This window comes from Numenius arquata, chromosome 3 (genome assembly GCF_964106895.1).
Source record: "Numenius arquata chromosome 3, bNumArq3.hap1.1, whole genome shotgun sequence".
NCBI classification, from domain to species: Eukaryota; Metazoa; Chordata; class Aves; order Charadriiformes; family Scolopacidae; genus Numenius; species Numenius arquata.
In genome coordinates this window covers 75,452,485-75,467,943 of record NC_133578.1, presented here as the reverse complement: position 1 = coordinate 75,467,943, position 15,459 = coordinate 75,452,485, and the positions used below count along the sequence as shown (strand labels likewise).

At 45.5% G+C, this 15,459-nt stretch overlaps 1 protein-coding gene across 1 annotated transcript; it reads left to right on the top strand.

Annotated features, from left to right (window-relative positions):
* The first annotated feature begins 303 nt into the window (after positions 1-303).
* On the top strand, positions 304-1,521 carry ARC (activity regulated cytoskeleton associated protein). The gene has a single exon (XM_074145790.1). It carries the CDS (start codon positions 304-306, stop codon positions 1,519-1,521), a length of 1,218 nt encoding a protein of 405 aa, XP_074001891.1.
* Positions 1,522-15,459: the final 13,938 nt, after the last annotated feature.

The window sequence follows — 15,459 nt, the reverse complement described above, 5'->3', positions numbered from 1 at the left end:
TCTCCTTGCTCCTGGAGGATCTTGTCTCTCTCTGGGACACTCTGAACACGTGAGACCGGCGTTTCCAGCTGGGGACCGGCAGAAATTTGCCTACAACTCTCTCTGGGATCCACAGGGACCAAACAGCTCGCTCTACGGTGATATCTGATTTGGTTGTGTTTGTGTTGAAAAGTCCTTTGAGGGGGGTTTAGAAGTCTCTGTGTGTCTTTCGGGAAGTGTTGTGGCGGGGTTTTTGAGAGCAAGATCTAGCGCCAGGGCTACAACCCAGTTCTGTCTGTGTTTGATACTCGCACGGTCAGAGCCATGCAGCTGGATAATGTCACCAATGCAGGCATCCACTCCTTCCAGGGGCACCGTGGAGTTGCCAACAAGCCCAATGTGATCTTGCAGATAGGGAAATGCAGGGCAGAAATGCTGGAGCACGTCAGGAGGACCCACCGGCACCTCCTGTCTGAGGTCTCCAAGCAGGTGGAGCGTGAACTGAAAGGTTTGCAGAAATCGGTGGGGAAGTTAGAGAATAACTTAGAGGACCATGTCCCAACTGATAACCAAAGATGGAAAAAGTCCATCAAGGCCTGCCTGGCCAGGTGCCAGGAAACCATCGCCCATCTGGAGAGGTGGGTCAAGAGAGAGATGAATGTTTGGAAGGAGGTCTTTTTCCGCCTGGAAAAGTGGGCAGACCGTCTGGAGTCCATGGGAGGCAAATATTGCCCTGGGGACCATGGCAAGCAGACTGTGTCCGTTGGGGTGGGAGGCCCAGAGATAAGGCCAAGTGAGGGTGAGATTTATGACTATGCCCTTGACATGAGCCAAATGTATGCACTGACCCCTCCTCCTGGGGAGGTGCCCAGCATCCCCCAGGCCCACGATTCCTACCAGTGGGTTTCTGTTTCAGAGGATGCTCCAGCCTCTCCGGTGGAGACTCAGGTCTTTGAGGATCCCCGGGAGTTCTTGAGCCACTTGGAGGAATACTTAAAGCAGGTGGGTGGAACAGAGGAGTACTGGCTGTCTCAGATCCAAAACCACATGAACGGCCCAGCTAAAAAGTGGTGGGAATACAAGCAGGACTCTGTCAAGAACTGGGTCGAGTTCAAGAAGGAGTTCCTGCAGTATAGTGAGGGGACTCTGACTAGGGATGCTATCAAAAGGGAGCTGGATTTGCCTCAGAAAGAGGGAGAGCCCCTGGACCAGTTCCTTTGGCGCAAGAGAGACTTGTACCAGACCCTCTATGTTGATGCAGATGAGGAGGAAATTATCCAGTATGTGGTAGGCACCCTCCAGCCCAAACTGAAGCGCTTCTTGAGTTACCCCTTGCCCAAGACCTTAGAGCAGCTGATCCAAAGAGGGAAGGAAGTCCAAGGCAACATGGACCACTCTGAGGAGCCCAGCCCACAGAGGACCCCTGAGATTCAATCAGGAGATTCTGTGGAGACTGTGCCTCCCTCAACCACTGCTAGTCCTGTGCCGAGCAATGGGACTCAACCTGAGCAGCCCCCCAGCCCACCAGCTACTGTCATATGAGCTAGTCCAAGGGAGGCAGCAATCTGGGTTACATGAAAGGGAGAAGGGGGCATATTTAGGAAGCTTCTCCTTGGAGAGAGGTTCTGGCTGAGACAAGACATGAGGTGCTCAGTCCAACAGCCCATAGCAGAGGAATTAACTTTGCTTGTGGGGGGAGGGAGGAGACGGGGGAGAGGCACCTTAGTATGTGGTTGCCCACCTCACCTGAGCCATGCAATATGGTGGTGCTGGAGATACTGCTTGCACCACTGTGGGGAATGGACAATTTTATGAGATCCCTGACAAGAAACTAGAGACAATTCCCAACTTCTAAGGCAGCCGCTTAGCGCTGGCGGCTTTCAAGGACTTCATATGAGTGCAGCGATTGGCTGAGGGTTCCTACCCATCTGGATCTCTCCTTCTCCTTCTCTCCTCCCTCTTCAGATGAGGTGTCCCTGTCCTGAGGAGACATCTTTCTTTTGACCCTTGTTCATTTCTGATTTACCACTGGGCTTCTGTTCACTTGGCAATCTCCTGTTCTTACTTGCTCCAAAGGATTAAATAATTTTTTTAATATTTTTTTTTTAGAAGAAATCCTATGACTTCAGGAACTTAAAACTTTAAGAATCTGGATTGTTTTTAGTGTTTTCCATTTCACTGCACCTAATACCTGCTTTAATGTTTTTCCTCTCAAGAGGGTCTTATTGGTTTACTCCAATCAAGGCCACTGCAGTGCAGAGGCAAATTTCACCCTTTCTCTGCACATTATACTGTGCATTCAGCAGGAAACAAGAGTTTCAAATTAAATTCTGAGCACATTTATTGAAGGGACAGTTCTGCTTTCTTTCAGAGAAGAGAGGGTATAAAGGTGGAGAGAGGAGGCACCAGAGCTATTTTGAGAGGGTGGGGAGAGGTGAGGCAAATAAATCCTTATACTTTGAATGAAGCAAACAAACACAGCCTAAATCCAGAGCAAAATATCCCCAGAGCAGCAAATCGTGTCCATGCTGATGTGTGGAGACAAAAGGAGCTTTTGCCATGTAAAAGCAAAAAGAAGTGAAGAGAGGAGCTGTGTGTCCCAGCACAGTTTCAGCCTGTGCATCACAAAAAAGAGTTTCTACTCACACAGACAGACTCAAAATGCTCTTGGAAAGCCTGGCACCCCTGCCCTGGAGCAACTGAGGACAGCATGTTGTCTATTCACAAAGAGCTTTCTACAACATCTCCTTGCCATGGATGGAGACGGACTTGGACTCTGTGACATTTTCCATGTCGAGACAGTAACGCTTAGCATTCACCTTGCTTTGGCTAATGCCTGATTGATAGGACTTTGAGATGAAACTGCTGTAAGACAGATTCAGGAAGTTTGGCTCTTCAAAGCTTCTTGAGGCTGGACACACCTTGAGCATCATCTGCATTCACCATCAGACCAAATAAGCAACACCTCCGCAAGAGATGCAGCAGGGATGCAGCAACAGGAATGCCCCTGAGATGCTCCTGGCACTACTTCAGCAGTGACATGCAGTAGCAGTGGCTCAGAAGGCCTTTGGCGTGCCTCCTTCCAAGGGGCTGAAGGTAAGGCAACTCTCTGACATTCTCCTCTCTGCGCTCCTCAGGCCTAAATTAGCCATAGCCTTCTCAGTAGGAATCTCGCACTGGGATTAAAAAAAAATAACCTGAAAGGGGACATGAAGGATTTTAAGTGACAGATAAGGGTTGGGAGAAAAAGGGAGGGAGAGTCAGCCAAAGGGAAATAAAGGACAGTGAGTGGGAAAAGTTTCCAAACAGGACAATAACTTGTACTTGCTGATTAATATGGGGAGGAAATGGGAAGGTTCTTCATCAGCCCAGCCCAAGGACCGGTCACATGAAACCCTGATCTTGAGTCCCCAGCTGTGGCAATACATCACAGGTCCATGCAAAGCCCAAGGGAGATGCATGTCTGCTCTGCACCCTTGCTAGAAATGAGTTGGCCTCAGGAACAGCGGGGGGCTCTCCTCTCACTTGTTCAGAGTGAGTTAGTTTGGCAATGACTGTGTCTGCAGAGAGAAGGGAGCATTTCTCACTAATGACCTGGGATGAGTGGTGGGGGAGTGGGTGTCACTGCTGAGGATGAGCTGGCCGTGCATTACAAACATTATCTTCTCTTCGTTACAGTGAGTCACTCAGATCCTCCTCTGAGAAGGAATCACTTCACAGTGGCCAGGATTTGGAAGGAAAGCCAAAGAGAAAAAGCTTCAAAACCAAGGATTCAGCCTCATACCTGGTCTCAGGATCCCCAGCCACCAACTGCTGGATCCACTGCCCATTGAAGGAAGGACAACACAGGTAACTACCTCTCATCTTACCCTTGTGGGCCTTTCTTATCCTTCTCAGTGCCCTGACTCAAGATATTGAATAGCCCTGGAGCAAATATCTGTGCTGGTCTTGAGACCTCAGCCCCAGTGGTTGCAAGAGGCTGGCACCACCAGATAGGTGGGATTTCAGCTTCTTGATGTAGGAACCCAAGCACCAGCCCCAATAATTGATGCTCTGGGGACAGTGCACATCATGACTTTCCTTCTGCTTTGGAAGGCAAACTGTCAAGCAAATGCTTTGACACCAATACCTAGTGGGACCTCCAGGCTGCAGGCACCTAATGGGCACAGCTGAATTTAACCCCATCTCCTGAGAAATCCCTTGTACTCTCCAATTTAGATATCTAACCAGAGCTGCTGTATTCTTCTTCTTTTACAGAGATCCTTGCTGCTGTTGCTGAGTTTCCTTCTCTGTGTCCAAGAGTCCTGCTTTCTCAGGGGAGAAGAGAGCACTGCAGGAAGACAGAGGGCAAACCATGCACCAAAGAGCCTCCCACGCGGTGCAATGCCATGTTCAAGGTGCTGAGAGCCAGAATGAAAGGGAGAAGCCACTTCCAACAGGATGAAGAAAAGTCTGAGCTGGTCCAGGTATTCCAAGCACAGAAGAAAGCGTTGAGAATGAAAAGAGAAACCAAGCGGGAGAACAGAAGAACCAAGTGTGGGCTTCGGGGACAGCAAGGATGCCGGGCTTGTACTGACTGTCTGTTGAGATGATATCATACCTCTGCAATTTGGGGCCACTGGGACTTGCCTAAAGAAATCTTCACTAGATTAACAGTTTAAAAAACTTTCCTTATTAACTTTGCCAAATGACTGACCCTGTCTAGGCTACGAACCCTCCATGCTCTTAATGCTGTAACTCATTTTTCCTGAGTTGAGGGTAGCTTCATTTCATGCGGGTATCAGTTTTCAAACCTCAAAGGGCTCTGGAGGTTCGGAGAAGCATCCTGTGGTCCAGATGCTTGTCTGAACTGCTTGAGCCTGCACAACCGGGCCAGCTGTCTTGCCAGAAAGGAGAGTCTTGTGAGACAGTAGATGCTTCCTGGATCTGCATGGGCCGGAGTTACTGCAAGAACTGGGGTTCTTGTGCTGGCTTTGGCGTGACTGTTTCCATCCAGACCCAGGGAGCACAAAAGGTGGGCAAAAGACAAGAGCTCGAGTGAGTTGAACAAGGCAGTTTTGGTTCACATCTCAGCTGAAGAGGTCCAGTTGGTTCCTCTCTCTTCCAGAACCAACTGTCCCAGGTATGAGTGTGTGCGTGTCAGTGCGGGTGTATGTGTGTTGAGCAATCAAATCCACCAAACCAAATTCTGTGGTGTTTTGTTGCATTTGAACTAAGCCAATGGAACCTAATGCACATTCCAACAATGCTCAGCAAAAATGTCCAGGACTGGAAAATTATGTAAAACCATGTCAAGGCAGACTTCATAGGCATTATCCCAAGGTCAAAATGATGTTTGATTTTGAGGTGCTTAATTTCCACAGTCCCTTTCAAGGGATCTGTCTGCCTCAACAGGCATTTTATTTTTCCATAGACTTTGCTGCCTTTTTACTGAATTAGCCAATGTGTGCTACTTGATCAGTTGGTCCTGAGGTTTATACATTTTCAGCTGACTTTTTGGATTGTGCAGAACTGAATCTCCTGGACTGATTTTATTTCAATTATTACTCCTAGTGGATTGGAGCTTTACTTGTAGCACCGTGGTTTATATCACCAGCCTCTCCAGGAAGGACTGGTAATTTATTTTCCTGGGGCAGAGTCACATGGATGAAGAAGTGTGTATGTGTTGTGTCTATGAAACTTTAGCGAATTTCAACCAATGGATTTTTTTTTTCCTTAGGAAATTTTACATTTGACTCTGACAAAACTACTTCAGAGTTTTTATTTTTAATAGAGATATTATTAATCCAAACAACCTTGTACAAAAGGCAAACACATTGAATCGCTACAGGTTATAGAGGTTGAAGCCAAAAGGTCTTCGTAAGCCGACATCACTTGCCCTAGATCTGACTGTATCAGGCAGTTTAATCCTCATGTGTCATGTTGGAGTTACAAGATCACACCAAACCACTAGAACCTGTCCATAGAATAGTGCTACACTCAGTTTGCTATTGTAGCAAAGCCTTTTGTAGATTTATACAATAAAACTTTGAAATATCTGCTTCAATTGCCTTGTGCCTTACTTTCTGGCCTTTGTTCATTGGTTCATGGGAGACTGAATTATCTATTGCCCTCTGAAGATTTGGTATTGTCAGCTGTTTGGGTTTATTTGACTCATGAAATCTTCCTTCTTGGCAAAATCAGATGATTGACATAAAAATGAAATGTACTGGGCCTTTGAAGAAGAGGGGTTGGATATAGAATATATGGAGCTGGTTTAAGGGAGATGTATAGCATCTCAGATTGAGTCAAATGTAGCCCATGAGGCTGAGAGAAATGGTCCCTCGTGGGACTGTGGGTTGTGCAGGGCTCTTGTTGGATATAACTAAGAGAAAGGGTCATGAAACAGAGGGCAATCACATTCCCACCTGTGCTTGAGAGGTAGTAGGCATGGAAGAGTTGAGGCAAGTCAGGGCAAGGTAAAAAAATCTCTATGCTTGACTCATCTCTACTTGATACCCAAAGAGACCCAGGAGCTACTATCAGACTGGTGCTTTGCTACCTGATGCATTCCCCTGCTGCAGGGTAATTCTCCATTCCTTGGGTTTGTGACCTATAAAACACCTCTAGGTCATTGGGATTGGAGGAAGGGAACATAGCAGGGGATGTAGCTCATTTTAAATTGAAATGAGGATTTTTACAATAGGCTGGACTCAAAGTTCTAGCCCCAAAGACCTTCAGTCCATGGGGTAGAGGACTCTGCTCTGCCTCTGTAAATCCCTCCTCTTCTGAAAAGGTTTTGCACTCAGGTGGATTTAGCCCCCATTCCCCGCTCCATCCCTGGTCTCCAACGAGAAGGAAGTTAGGACTAAGAGTCCAGGGTGTGATGCAACTGGTAACGTGTACTTGGATAGGTTGTCTGGGGAAACAAATGGATTCATTCCTTTCACAACAGGTACTAAATGTTCATTGACAAATGCACCTCCCAGATATCCCTTTTGGGTTCAGGTTGGAAAGGCAGAACATGGTCTGGTGGCCAAAGACACCTAATGGACAGCTGCTAACCCTTGTGTCTTCAGCTCTTTACAGCTCATTCAAAGACAAACTCTTAACAAGAGTATTAAAGAAAGCTTGAAGATGCAATTTGGGTCCACAGCTGAACTCTGCCTTTGTACCCTCAAGTACTGCCATCAGTAAGGAGGTGAAAAACAAGCATTGAGGGGACACCCCAGAAAAAGAGATGCAACCACTGTCATCCCATCCCGGGACAGTATAGGAGAAACTGGAGAGGAAAGAAGGACTAGACTTTGCATGGTCTAAGGACATGGCCAAAGGGCTAGGTCTTCTGCAAGGACCAACCCAGTGCCTTGCAGAGCGAAAAGCAAGAGCTGCTCAGCTGGAGGTGCTGAGCTCTTCCAGCAGAGGGGGGCAGAACTCCACTGTATGCTGTGGGAATTAAAATTAAAATATGCTATAAAGAGAAAAAATCTGTCCTTGTCATCATACATACCCACACAGCCCACTCCCACAGCTTCAGCGATACAAGATCAGTGGTTGCTTTAGTGGAGGAGGTCTGAGGGCAAGGAGAGAGGGGAAGACGAAGGGTTGATGTGGTGAGGTAACAAGGAGCGATGGCCAAGTTATGGTGGAGGAAGGTGGACGGGATGGGGATGCCCTGCCGAGGAAGGTGTGAAAGGTGGATGAGACTTGGAAATGCCTGATTGTGACACATAAACTCAGAAGGTTTCCAAATTTGTTCCAGAGCCTTCCGAATTTGAATCTAAAAATTGTTATTTACGTTCTTTCTGACAGTTCCAGATGAAAATCCCAAAAGAATCACTGGGCCTACACCTTCCTTTAATGAAGAAATGCCTTATTACTGCTCCTGGCTCTATCAGGAAGGAGTCATCTGGCATAGAAATAGCCCAGCAATGGATTAACTGCCTCAAACTTGTTGAAACCCTCTCTGAAATCAAAGTGGGAACCATTCCTGTGTTTGCTGGGGCATTGTCTAAAATGCACGGATATTCACAAGCGTCCTTCCTTCCAGCAGTGGAGAAGTCATGTGGCACTTACAGAATTGAGAAAAAGTCATTAATTCACACTTACTTGACTTGATAATTTTTTATTATTATTTTCTTCTTCTCTCGTTATTGTGGCTACACTGATGAGCTCCTTAATTTGTTTATTCAGGGTAGCTTAAAGAAAGTGCTAAGATGGACCTTGTCAGAGCATTGCATTCGTATACGAAAATTATGTTATCTTTTTTTTTTTTTTTTCCCCTTTTGCCTCCTTTTTTAATCAAAGTGGTTGCACCGGTCAGTCACGTAAATCATATTTATTGGCTTTTCAGGCAGGTTGTGTTTGTGAACAGCCTAACTGCTCCCCTGGAGCCACTTTTCCCAGCAAAGCAATGGGTAATTAGGGAGGTTGTGAAACTTTCATTATTGACACAATCGGCTCTAATGGCTCCACTTATCACGTCAATATGATGCTCTGGTGAGCTCTGGGTCCCTTGCTCTGATCACGGAGCGAGATGTTATCTTAGATCTACTCCCGCAGATATTAATTCGTGCTAAAATCGAATTGCAGGCAGGTGACATACTTTTTACAGCTAATATCTAACCATTAAAAATTGAAAGAAGGATTGCTATGTGCGAAACCGGGTTCAATTCAGCAGTTTTAGGAGAAAAAAAAAATAATATAGGTGATAATTATCGAAGGGGCAGGCATTTTCATTACTTTTTAGACTACTTTTAGAAAGTTTTAGGATCCCATTTCTGAAAGTTAAAGAGGACCGTAGTTCCATTGCTCTCACATAGGCACAAACTAAATGTGCTCAGGCAATATTAGCTAAAAGAATTGAAATAAAAGCCATTAGTCCCTAGAAAATCATATTTCATTTAGTCCTGAAGCTTACAGAACCACTTGCTGGCATAAAGTGTTTCTTTTTTTTCTAAAGGAATAGAATCTTGACATTTTCAAAATGAACCTTTTTGACTTTTTGTTTCTAAAAAGCATCACTTAAAAACTGACTTCAAGTTGAAAAAACACAAAAGGAAGAAGGCGGGGGGAAGAGGGAAGAGAAAAGTTAGAAAACAAAAAAACATTGGAGTGATCTGTTTGGGGCTAAGAGGCATGTGCTGAGTTGGTGCAAGAAAAAAATCTTTTTTCATCTTCAACTTACTCAATTGAGATATTTGGAGAGCTTCTCTTCTGACTTGACCTTGCCCCACTTTGCCCTGTCCTGATTTGATCAGTCACCTAAAAAAACTCCATTATTTCTCTTGTTGCAAAACAGACACTGTCTGTGCTACTATACTGCATGCTTCAGTGACACAGAATTTTCTGGGTGTCACTTGAATAGCGTGAATCCCTTCCTTACCCAAAACAAAGTTATTTTTCCAACAGGGCTGAGGAACAAGAACAATTGGAATTTCTAAGAGGCTCTAAATGATAAAGCCATGATGTTGTGTTGTGGAGGCAGACTTAGAGTAATGGTGAAGAGGGGAAGATTGAGGTTTGTATTGTCATCTCCCACCAGCTCAGGATCTCAATTACGTCCTATCCACCCCCTGCACTCATCTAGCCCTCTGTCCAACTGACCATGTTGTGTCTCTGCATCAAAACCATGGTTATGGGGAAGCTGACAATAGTGTAAAAGCACCCTCAATGAAGGCAGGGACCGCAGATACCAAGCAAAGCACTTCTTCCCCACCTTGTCTCCCCAATTACCTTTGCCTTGCCCAAAAATTCTCTTTGGAGACTCACAAGCACTATGGGGATTTTTTCATGCTATATGGACTAATTGATCCTGGAAACCTGGTGAGGAGAGGGCAATACCAAAGCAGACTTTCTAGATAGTACAGGCGTTCCTTTAGCACTCTTCTGGTGGAGAAAGGCCTGGGAGGGACTTCATGTACCAACCATATCCAGGACAGCAGAGGAAATCCTGGGTTCACTCTGTCCCCATTTATATAGCTAGCTGGCTCCTGGGCTTGTTAGAACCTCCAGTGGTTGCCCTTCTGCCCTGATCCCCATAGCTTAGTAGACCTCTCAGCAACATAACAGTACTCAAAACTGGGCAGAAAAACTGGCTCACTTGTGGTCAATGCCCCATCCAAAAACACACTTTCCAGATCCAGTCCTGACCTACCATGAAACCAGAGACAAATTTACCCCAAGGACTGCCCTGTGCCTAGGCAGCTTTTGGGGATAGCATGGTTAGAGTACCCCTTTAACAGCGGCCAAAGGCACTCAGAGGACTTGATGGACACTAACATGTCCATCTGCCATGGTAGCTGGCTAAATTTTCCAAGTAAATACTGCTCTTCCTGGTTACAGAATAAGGTTTGGCTTCGATATAAAACTGGAGCAAGATCTAAACAGTACATCCTCTTCTTCTTATGTTGATGCGAACAACTGTTGAGTTGCTGTGCATATTTAGGCTGAGGTTAGACATTGAGTGACTTCTCCAGCCAGTGAAAGGCCAACAGCTCTTTGCTACAACCTGCACGCCTTGCAGTCCTAGGGTCACTGGGCACACTCTGGGCTGTGGGTGTCCTGGTTTTCTGAGAAGAGGCAGAGGTTGGAGAGAGGGATTTCCTAAATGTCTGAGGGTGAAGGCGGGATAGAAAACTGGCTGCAGACACCTCTGACCCGAGTAGGACTCCTACTGACATATTGCTTCCATAGCTCACATCAACCTCATACAGATCATTCTCATTTCATAGGTGTGGAAAATGAGGCACACGGCTGAACCATTTGCAAGTGTGAGAAGCAGAGAACAGTGTGGGGCTTCCCAGGATAGCACCTCCTTCACTTCTGTGTGCTTCCACTTCTCAGCTTCAGTTTCCTCTGCAATCACTACCACTTGTTTCTCATGGCCGTTTAAGGTTCCTAAATCTCCTTGCAATCAAGTAGAAACCAGACCCCAATTTACCCTGTTCCAATGACCTCTACACAGACTTTCAGAAAAGCAGTCCAAACTCAGTCAAAGCATGGCTGTAAAGGAAATTACTTGGCAGACTTTAAGACTTGTATGTTCAATCTACTTCAGAATTAAGGTGACCTTAATGCAATGTGGCTCACTTCCCTTCGGCTTGATCAGACAGGCATGTCTGGAAATGAGTTAAACTTGGCTGAATTAACGCCTTTTTTGATCATCATTAGTTTTGTACATACCAAGTGTTCGGGCCAGCCTGTGCTATCCACCGTAAAAGTCAATCCCATGAGCTTTCCTACACTTCTCCATATAGGCAAATGCTACAATGCGTCTGGCACTTCTCTGCCTCTCAAACCCCACAGGAAGGCATGGTTTCTAAGGCTGATCACATCCCATAGTCCTTGCTTGAGCTGATAGGCACCATGGCAATTGCAGGAAGCTGCCTCCATCATGGATTGGACCCCGGGTCTCAATCACAGGCAGTGGCATTCAGGCCATCAATGACATTCCATCCAGAAGCGATGGACTGATGGGGAGGTGCAGACACCCCAAGAGTATCCTAACAAGCTATAAAATAACAAGCCACGTTGCCCTGAGAGGTTGTGGATGCCCCATCTCTGGAAATGTTCAAGATAGGCTGGATGGGGCTTTGAGCAACCTGGTCTAGTGGGAGGTGCCCCTGCCCATGGCAGGGGTTTGGAACTAGATGGTCTTTAAGGTCCCTTCCAACCCAAACCATTCTATGAATCTATGAAAATGGAAGCATCTAAATCTCCTTCTGTGGGACAGGAGAGACACTATAGAAGTCTCCTTCCTACATAGATGGCTTCTTCTTCCTTCTCTGTGTTGAGGGGACTGAAAGGCTATAAATTTGCAGAGAAACTCCTGGAAAAATAGACATCCAAGCCCAGCCAACATTTTTGCTGAAACCTACCACCAGCAAATTCCGCTCCCTGACATGATAGACACTCTCCTGAGAACCATGCTATGATACTGAGAGAGTAGGCACCTTCTCTTCCTCTTTTCTGCTGAAGGTCAGTCCCATGGGTGCCTCTCCATGACAAGGTCACTCAAATCTTCCCAGGTTCTGCTTTGCACAGGGTATCTACTGCATCACTGTCATTACAAATGAAATACAGATTCAACCTTAGATCAGCAAACACGCACAGACTCACATAACATTTCATGTTGAAGGTACAACCCAAGCATCTGGAAATGCAGACAAATACCATGAAAACCCAGGAAATTTTGTTTCCTTTAGGCTTTTCATGCATCAGATTTGAACAGCTGGTAAATGTAATTTTTGAGAATATGTCACACATAATCTATCAAGACCCTGCAAAATCCACATTTTTCCTGACAATTTTTCCTATTTTTTGTTGTTTTTACTTTAAGCCATACTAGATAAAGAGAGTGGGCTCTTTCAACATCCCTGCTAGCTGTTACCTGCTGGGACCAAGCTAGATGACCCCAGAGGAGACCGTTAAGAGTCAATGCAAAACAGGGGGACAATAGTACAGCTGATTTCTCCTGGGACATTTGTCACCTGTATCAGCAGAAATCACTGTCTGGCAATCCTTTGAGAAAGACAGCGGAGCTGTGCTAGCTAAAAATATGCAGTGTGAAACAGGGTCTAGAAGCAACAAAAAAAACCCAAACATGAAGAGTCTTCCTGTTAATATTATTTTTTTTCCTTTTAACCCACCCAACTCACCCAGAGATGTCTCTTCAGGGACTGGACATATTTAGCGCCTAATGTCCAAAACCAACATCACACAGCAGTCATGAGACCAGACATCAGGCCCACTCAACATCTAAGAAAGAAGTGGCTCCACTCAATGGATCCAGTTCATCCCAACTTGTGCAGTGTATTCAGGGTACAGAAAAAAAAAAAATCAAATTGTCTGGCCCTTTCCGCACTGTCATGGCTTTAGATGACCACCTATTTCTGCTTTGGTGAAAGAGCCTTCCAAAACTACCCACAGCTCATTCCCTCGCAATTCTGATGACCAGAAGCAATCAAGCCCTTTTGGTTTTCCCTCCTACTCAGCCTTTTCTCTAACAATCAGAGTGCAAACTAGCCATTTGTCTGCAGATTCACCTGGTCGCTGAAATCAAAATGTCATCACAGACTCCAAAGCTGTCAAGGCAGCACCTTTGCCATGGCATGAGAAAAGCTTGAAAAAAAGAAAAATGAATCATTTTAAAAATAAATAAAATGAGGAAACCCTGAAAAGCTCAGCCCCCCGCCATTAGGGACTTTAATAAACATTCAGAGCTTGTTTCTATGACACTGAGGCTCTACCTCTCAGAAGGTACAAAGTGTCAATCAGGATTTTCGCTGCTGGAAGAAGGGACCCATGTCTCTATGGAAACGAGACGGAGGTGACGGTGCCTATGGAGAGGCTTTCTGCATAGATTCCCATCCTGACAGTTTACATTTGCTGAAGATATTAATAACAGTGTAGTTCTGGAAAAGATAAAAAAACATTTTAGTTTCCCTGGACTGCAGACCCTGATGTTGTCCCTCTCCCCTCCAGCCTCAGTCAAGGAACTATACCCTTTGACTGGTTTTACTTATTTACCACCATAGTATAAATGAATAAATTATTGATGCAGGTGAAAAATCAATCTAATGAGTTTCCCTCCATAGAGGATATCAGGATATAACAAGGATTTGCAACCTCCCAGGATGAATTTAAAAAGGGGAGATACGAGCAGAAGGGCTGCTTTGGGAGTACACAGGGTCCTCCAGTGCAACATACTTATTTCTGGGGGAACATGATAAAGAAGTCTCCCCAGTACGAAGTCAAAAGTGCAAAGTACAAAAAGTCATACCATGACTGCATCCAGCTCTGACTTTTCTGAAACAAAGCCCCAGATTTGCCTGTTAGGCAAGTGATCTCAGGACCTGGCAGTATCTCATCTTGAGCATCACCCAGAAGAGCATCCCTCTCATGGTTCCTTTGCTGTTGCTTTACTTTTCTTGCCATAAGGCAGCCAGAAAACAAAGCCATCAGAGCTGCTCCATGGGCAGATAGTTTCCCTTTCTCTTTTGTTGCTCAGTTGCTTGTTCTTGGGCTAGAGAAGAAGAGAAATTGGTAGACTATTCCACATCCTGACTGGATCTGAAGAGTTGAAGGGATGAATTCACCGTTGAAAGTTCATGAGTTGTTTTATGCCTGCCATTGTGGAGTCTGGGATCTGAAATGGAGTTTGGCCATGGATGTGGTTGAATGATTAGAGACAAATCTTCAAATTAAAAAGCTCCCACGCAGTAAATATGTTGAGGACAGGACTGTGGAGTGTCAAGGGACCACCAAGGGGAGATAGTGAAGGACCAAGCGTCAGACTTAACAAGCTTGCTAGACATAAAAAGCAGTGTGACATGACTATGACTACCGTGCAGTGACGGTGGAGATGACTGTCCACTAGGACCTTGACGCTGCTCCTCACAGACTCAGTGAGTCCTGCCAAAACTGATTGCAAGTCAAGCAGGAGCTGCCACTCCTGTTGTAGGGGTTTAATAAGTGTCCCTGCAGGAAATGTTGATGATGGTGTCGACTATGAATCCTGCTGCTCTTTCGTCCTCCAACGCAATGAGTCATAACCTGTCCCCCGCTAAAATTTGGTGAAGAATTTCCTGTGGCTCCTCCCATGCTAGGAGAAGGAAAGTGGCCACCTGCCCATTCCCTGTGGTTGTCTTCTGCAGGAGTCAGATGTTTCATGTTAGTATATTCAGTGGCATTGCAGAGAGAAGTCTGGGTAACTGCTTCACTTGTTGGGGGATCGCAGAACCACAGAGAGTTGTAAGATCATTTTGCCCACCTGCTTCAGGAGTATTTTATGTTTCCATGTTGCAACTCACAGATCATGTTCTACACCATTTTTAAAGCTCTTCTAATGGTGGAGACTTCACATGTTCTCCAACCAGTTTAGCTCAGGGCTTTTTTACCAATGGCTAGAGAGAACAAGACAGCCCCTTCCTGCTTGCAGAAGCCTTTTCTGTACTGAAAGGCTCTTACTATGCAGGCTCATGGTGCTGAGAGAGTTGAAGTTGTTTATCCTGGAGAACAGAAGGCTCTGGGGAGACCATCTTGTGGCCTTTCAATACTTAAAGAGGGTTTAAAGGAAATATGGGGTTAGACTTTTTAATAGGGTCTGTAGCAATAGGACAAGGAGTAATGATTTTACACTAAAAGAGGGAATATTTAGATTAGATATAAGGAAGAAATGTTTTTCAATGAGGGCAGTGAGACACTGACCCATGTTGCCCAGAGAGGTGGTAGATGCCTCATCCCTGGAAACATTCAAGGTCAGGTTGGACGGGACTCTGAGCAACATGATCAAGTTGAAGATGTCCCTGCTCATTGCAGGGATTAAAGATCCCTTCCAACCCAAACTATTTGAAAATTCCATGGTTCCATGTCACTCCCCAGGGTGTAGTTTCAGAATATGGGAAATTCGGTAGCAAAAATTGGTGTAAAAATTTCCCACATTCCTTCCTACGACTGATGCTCTCTCTTTCAGATCCAGGAGGCTCAGTTTGACTCCTT

Coding starts and splice junctions, on each gene's coding strand:
- ARC (XM_074145790.1), top strand. CDS start 304: ATGCAGCTGGATAATGTCACCAATGCAGGCATCCACTCCTTCCAGGGG.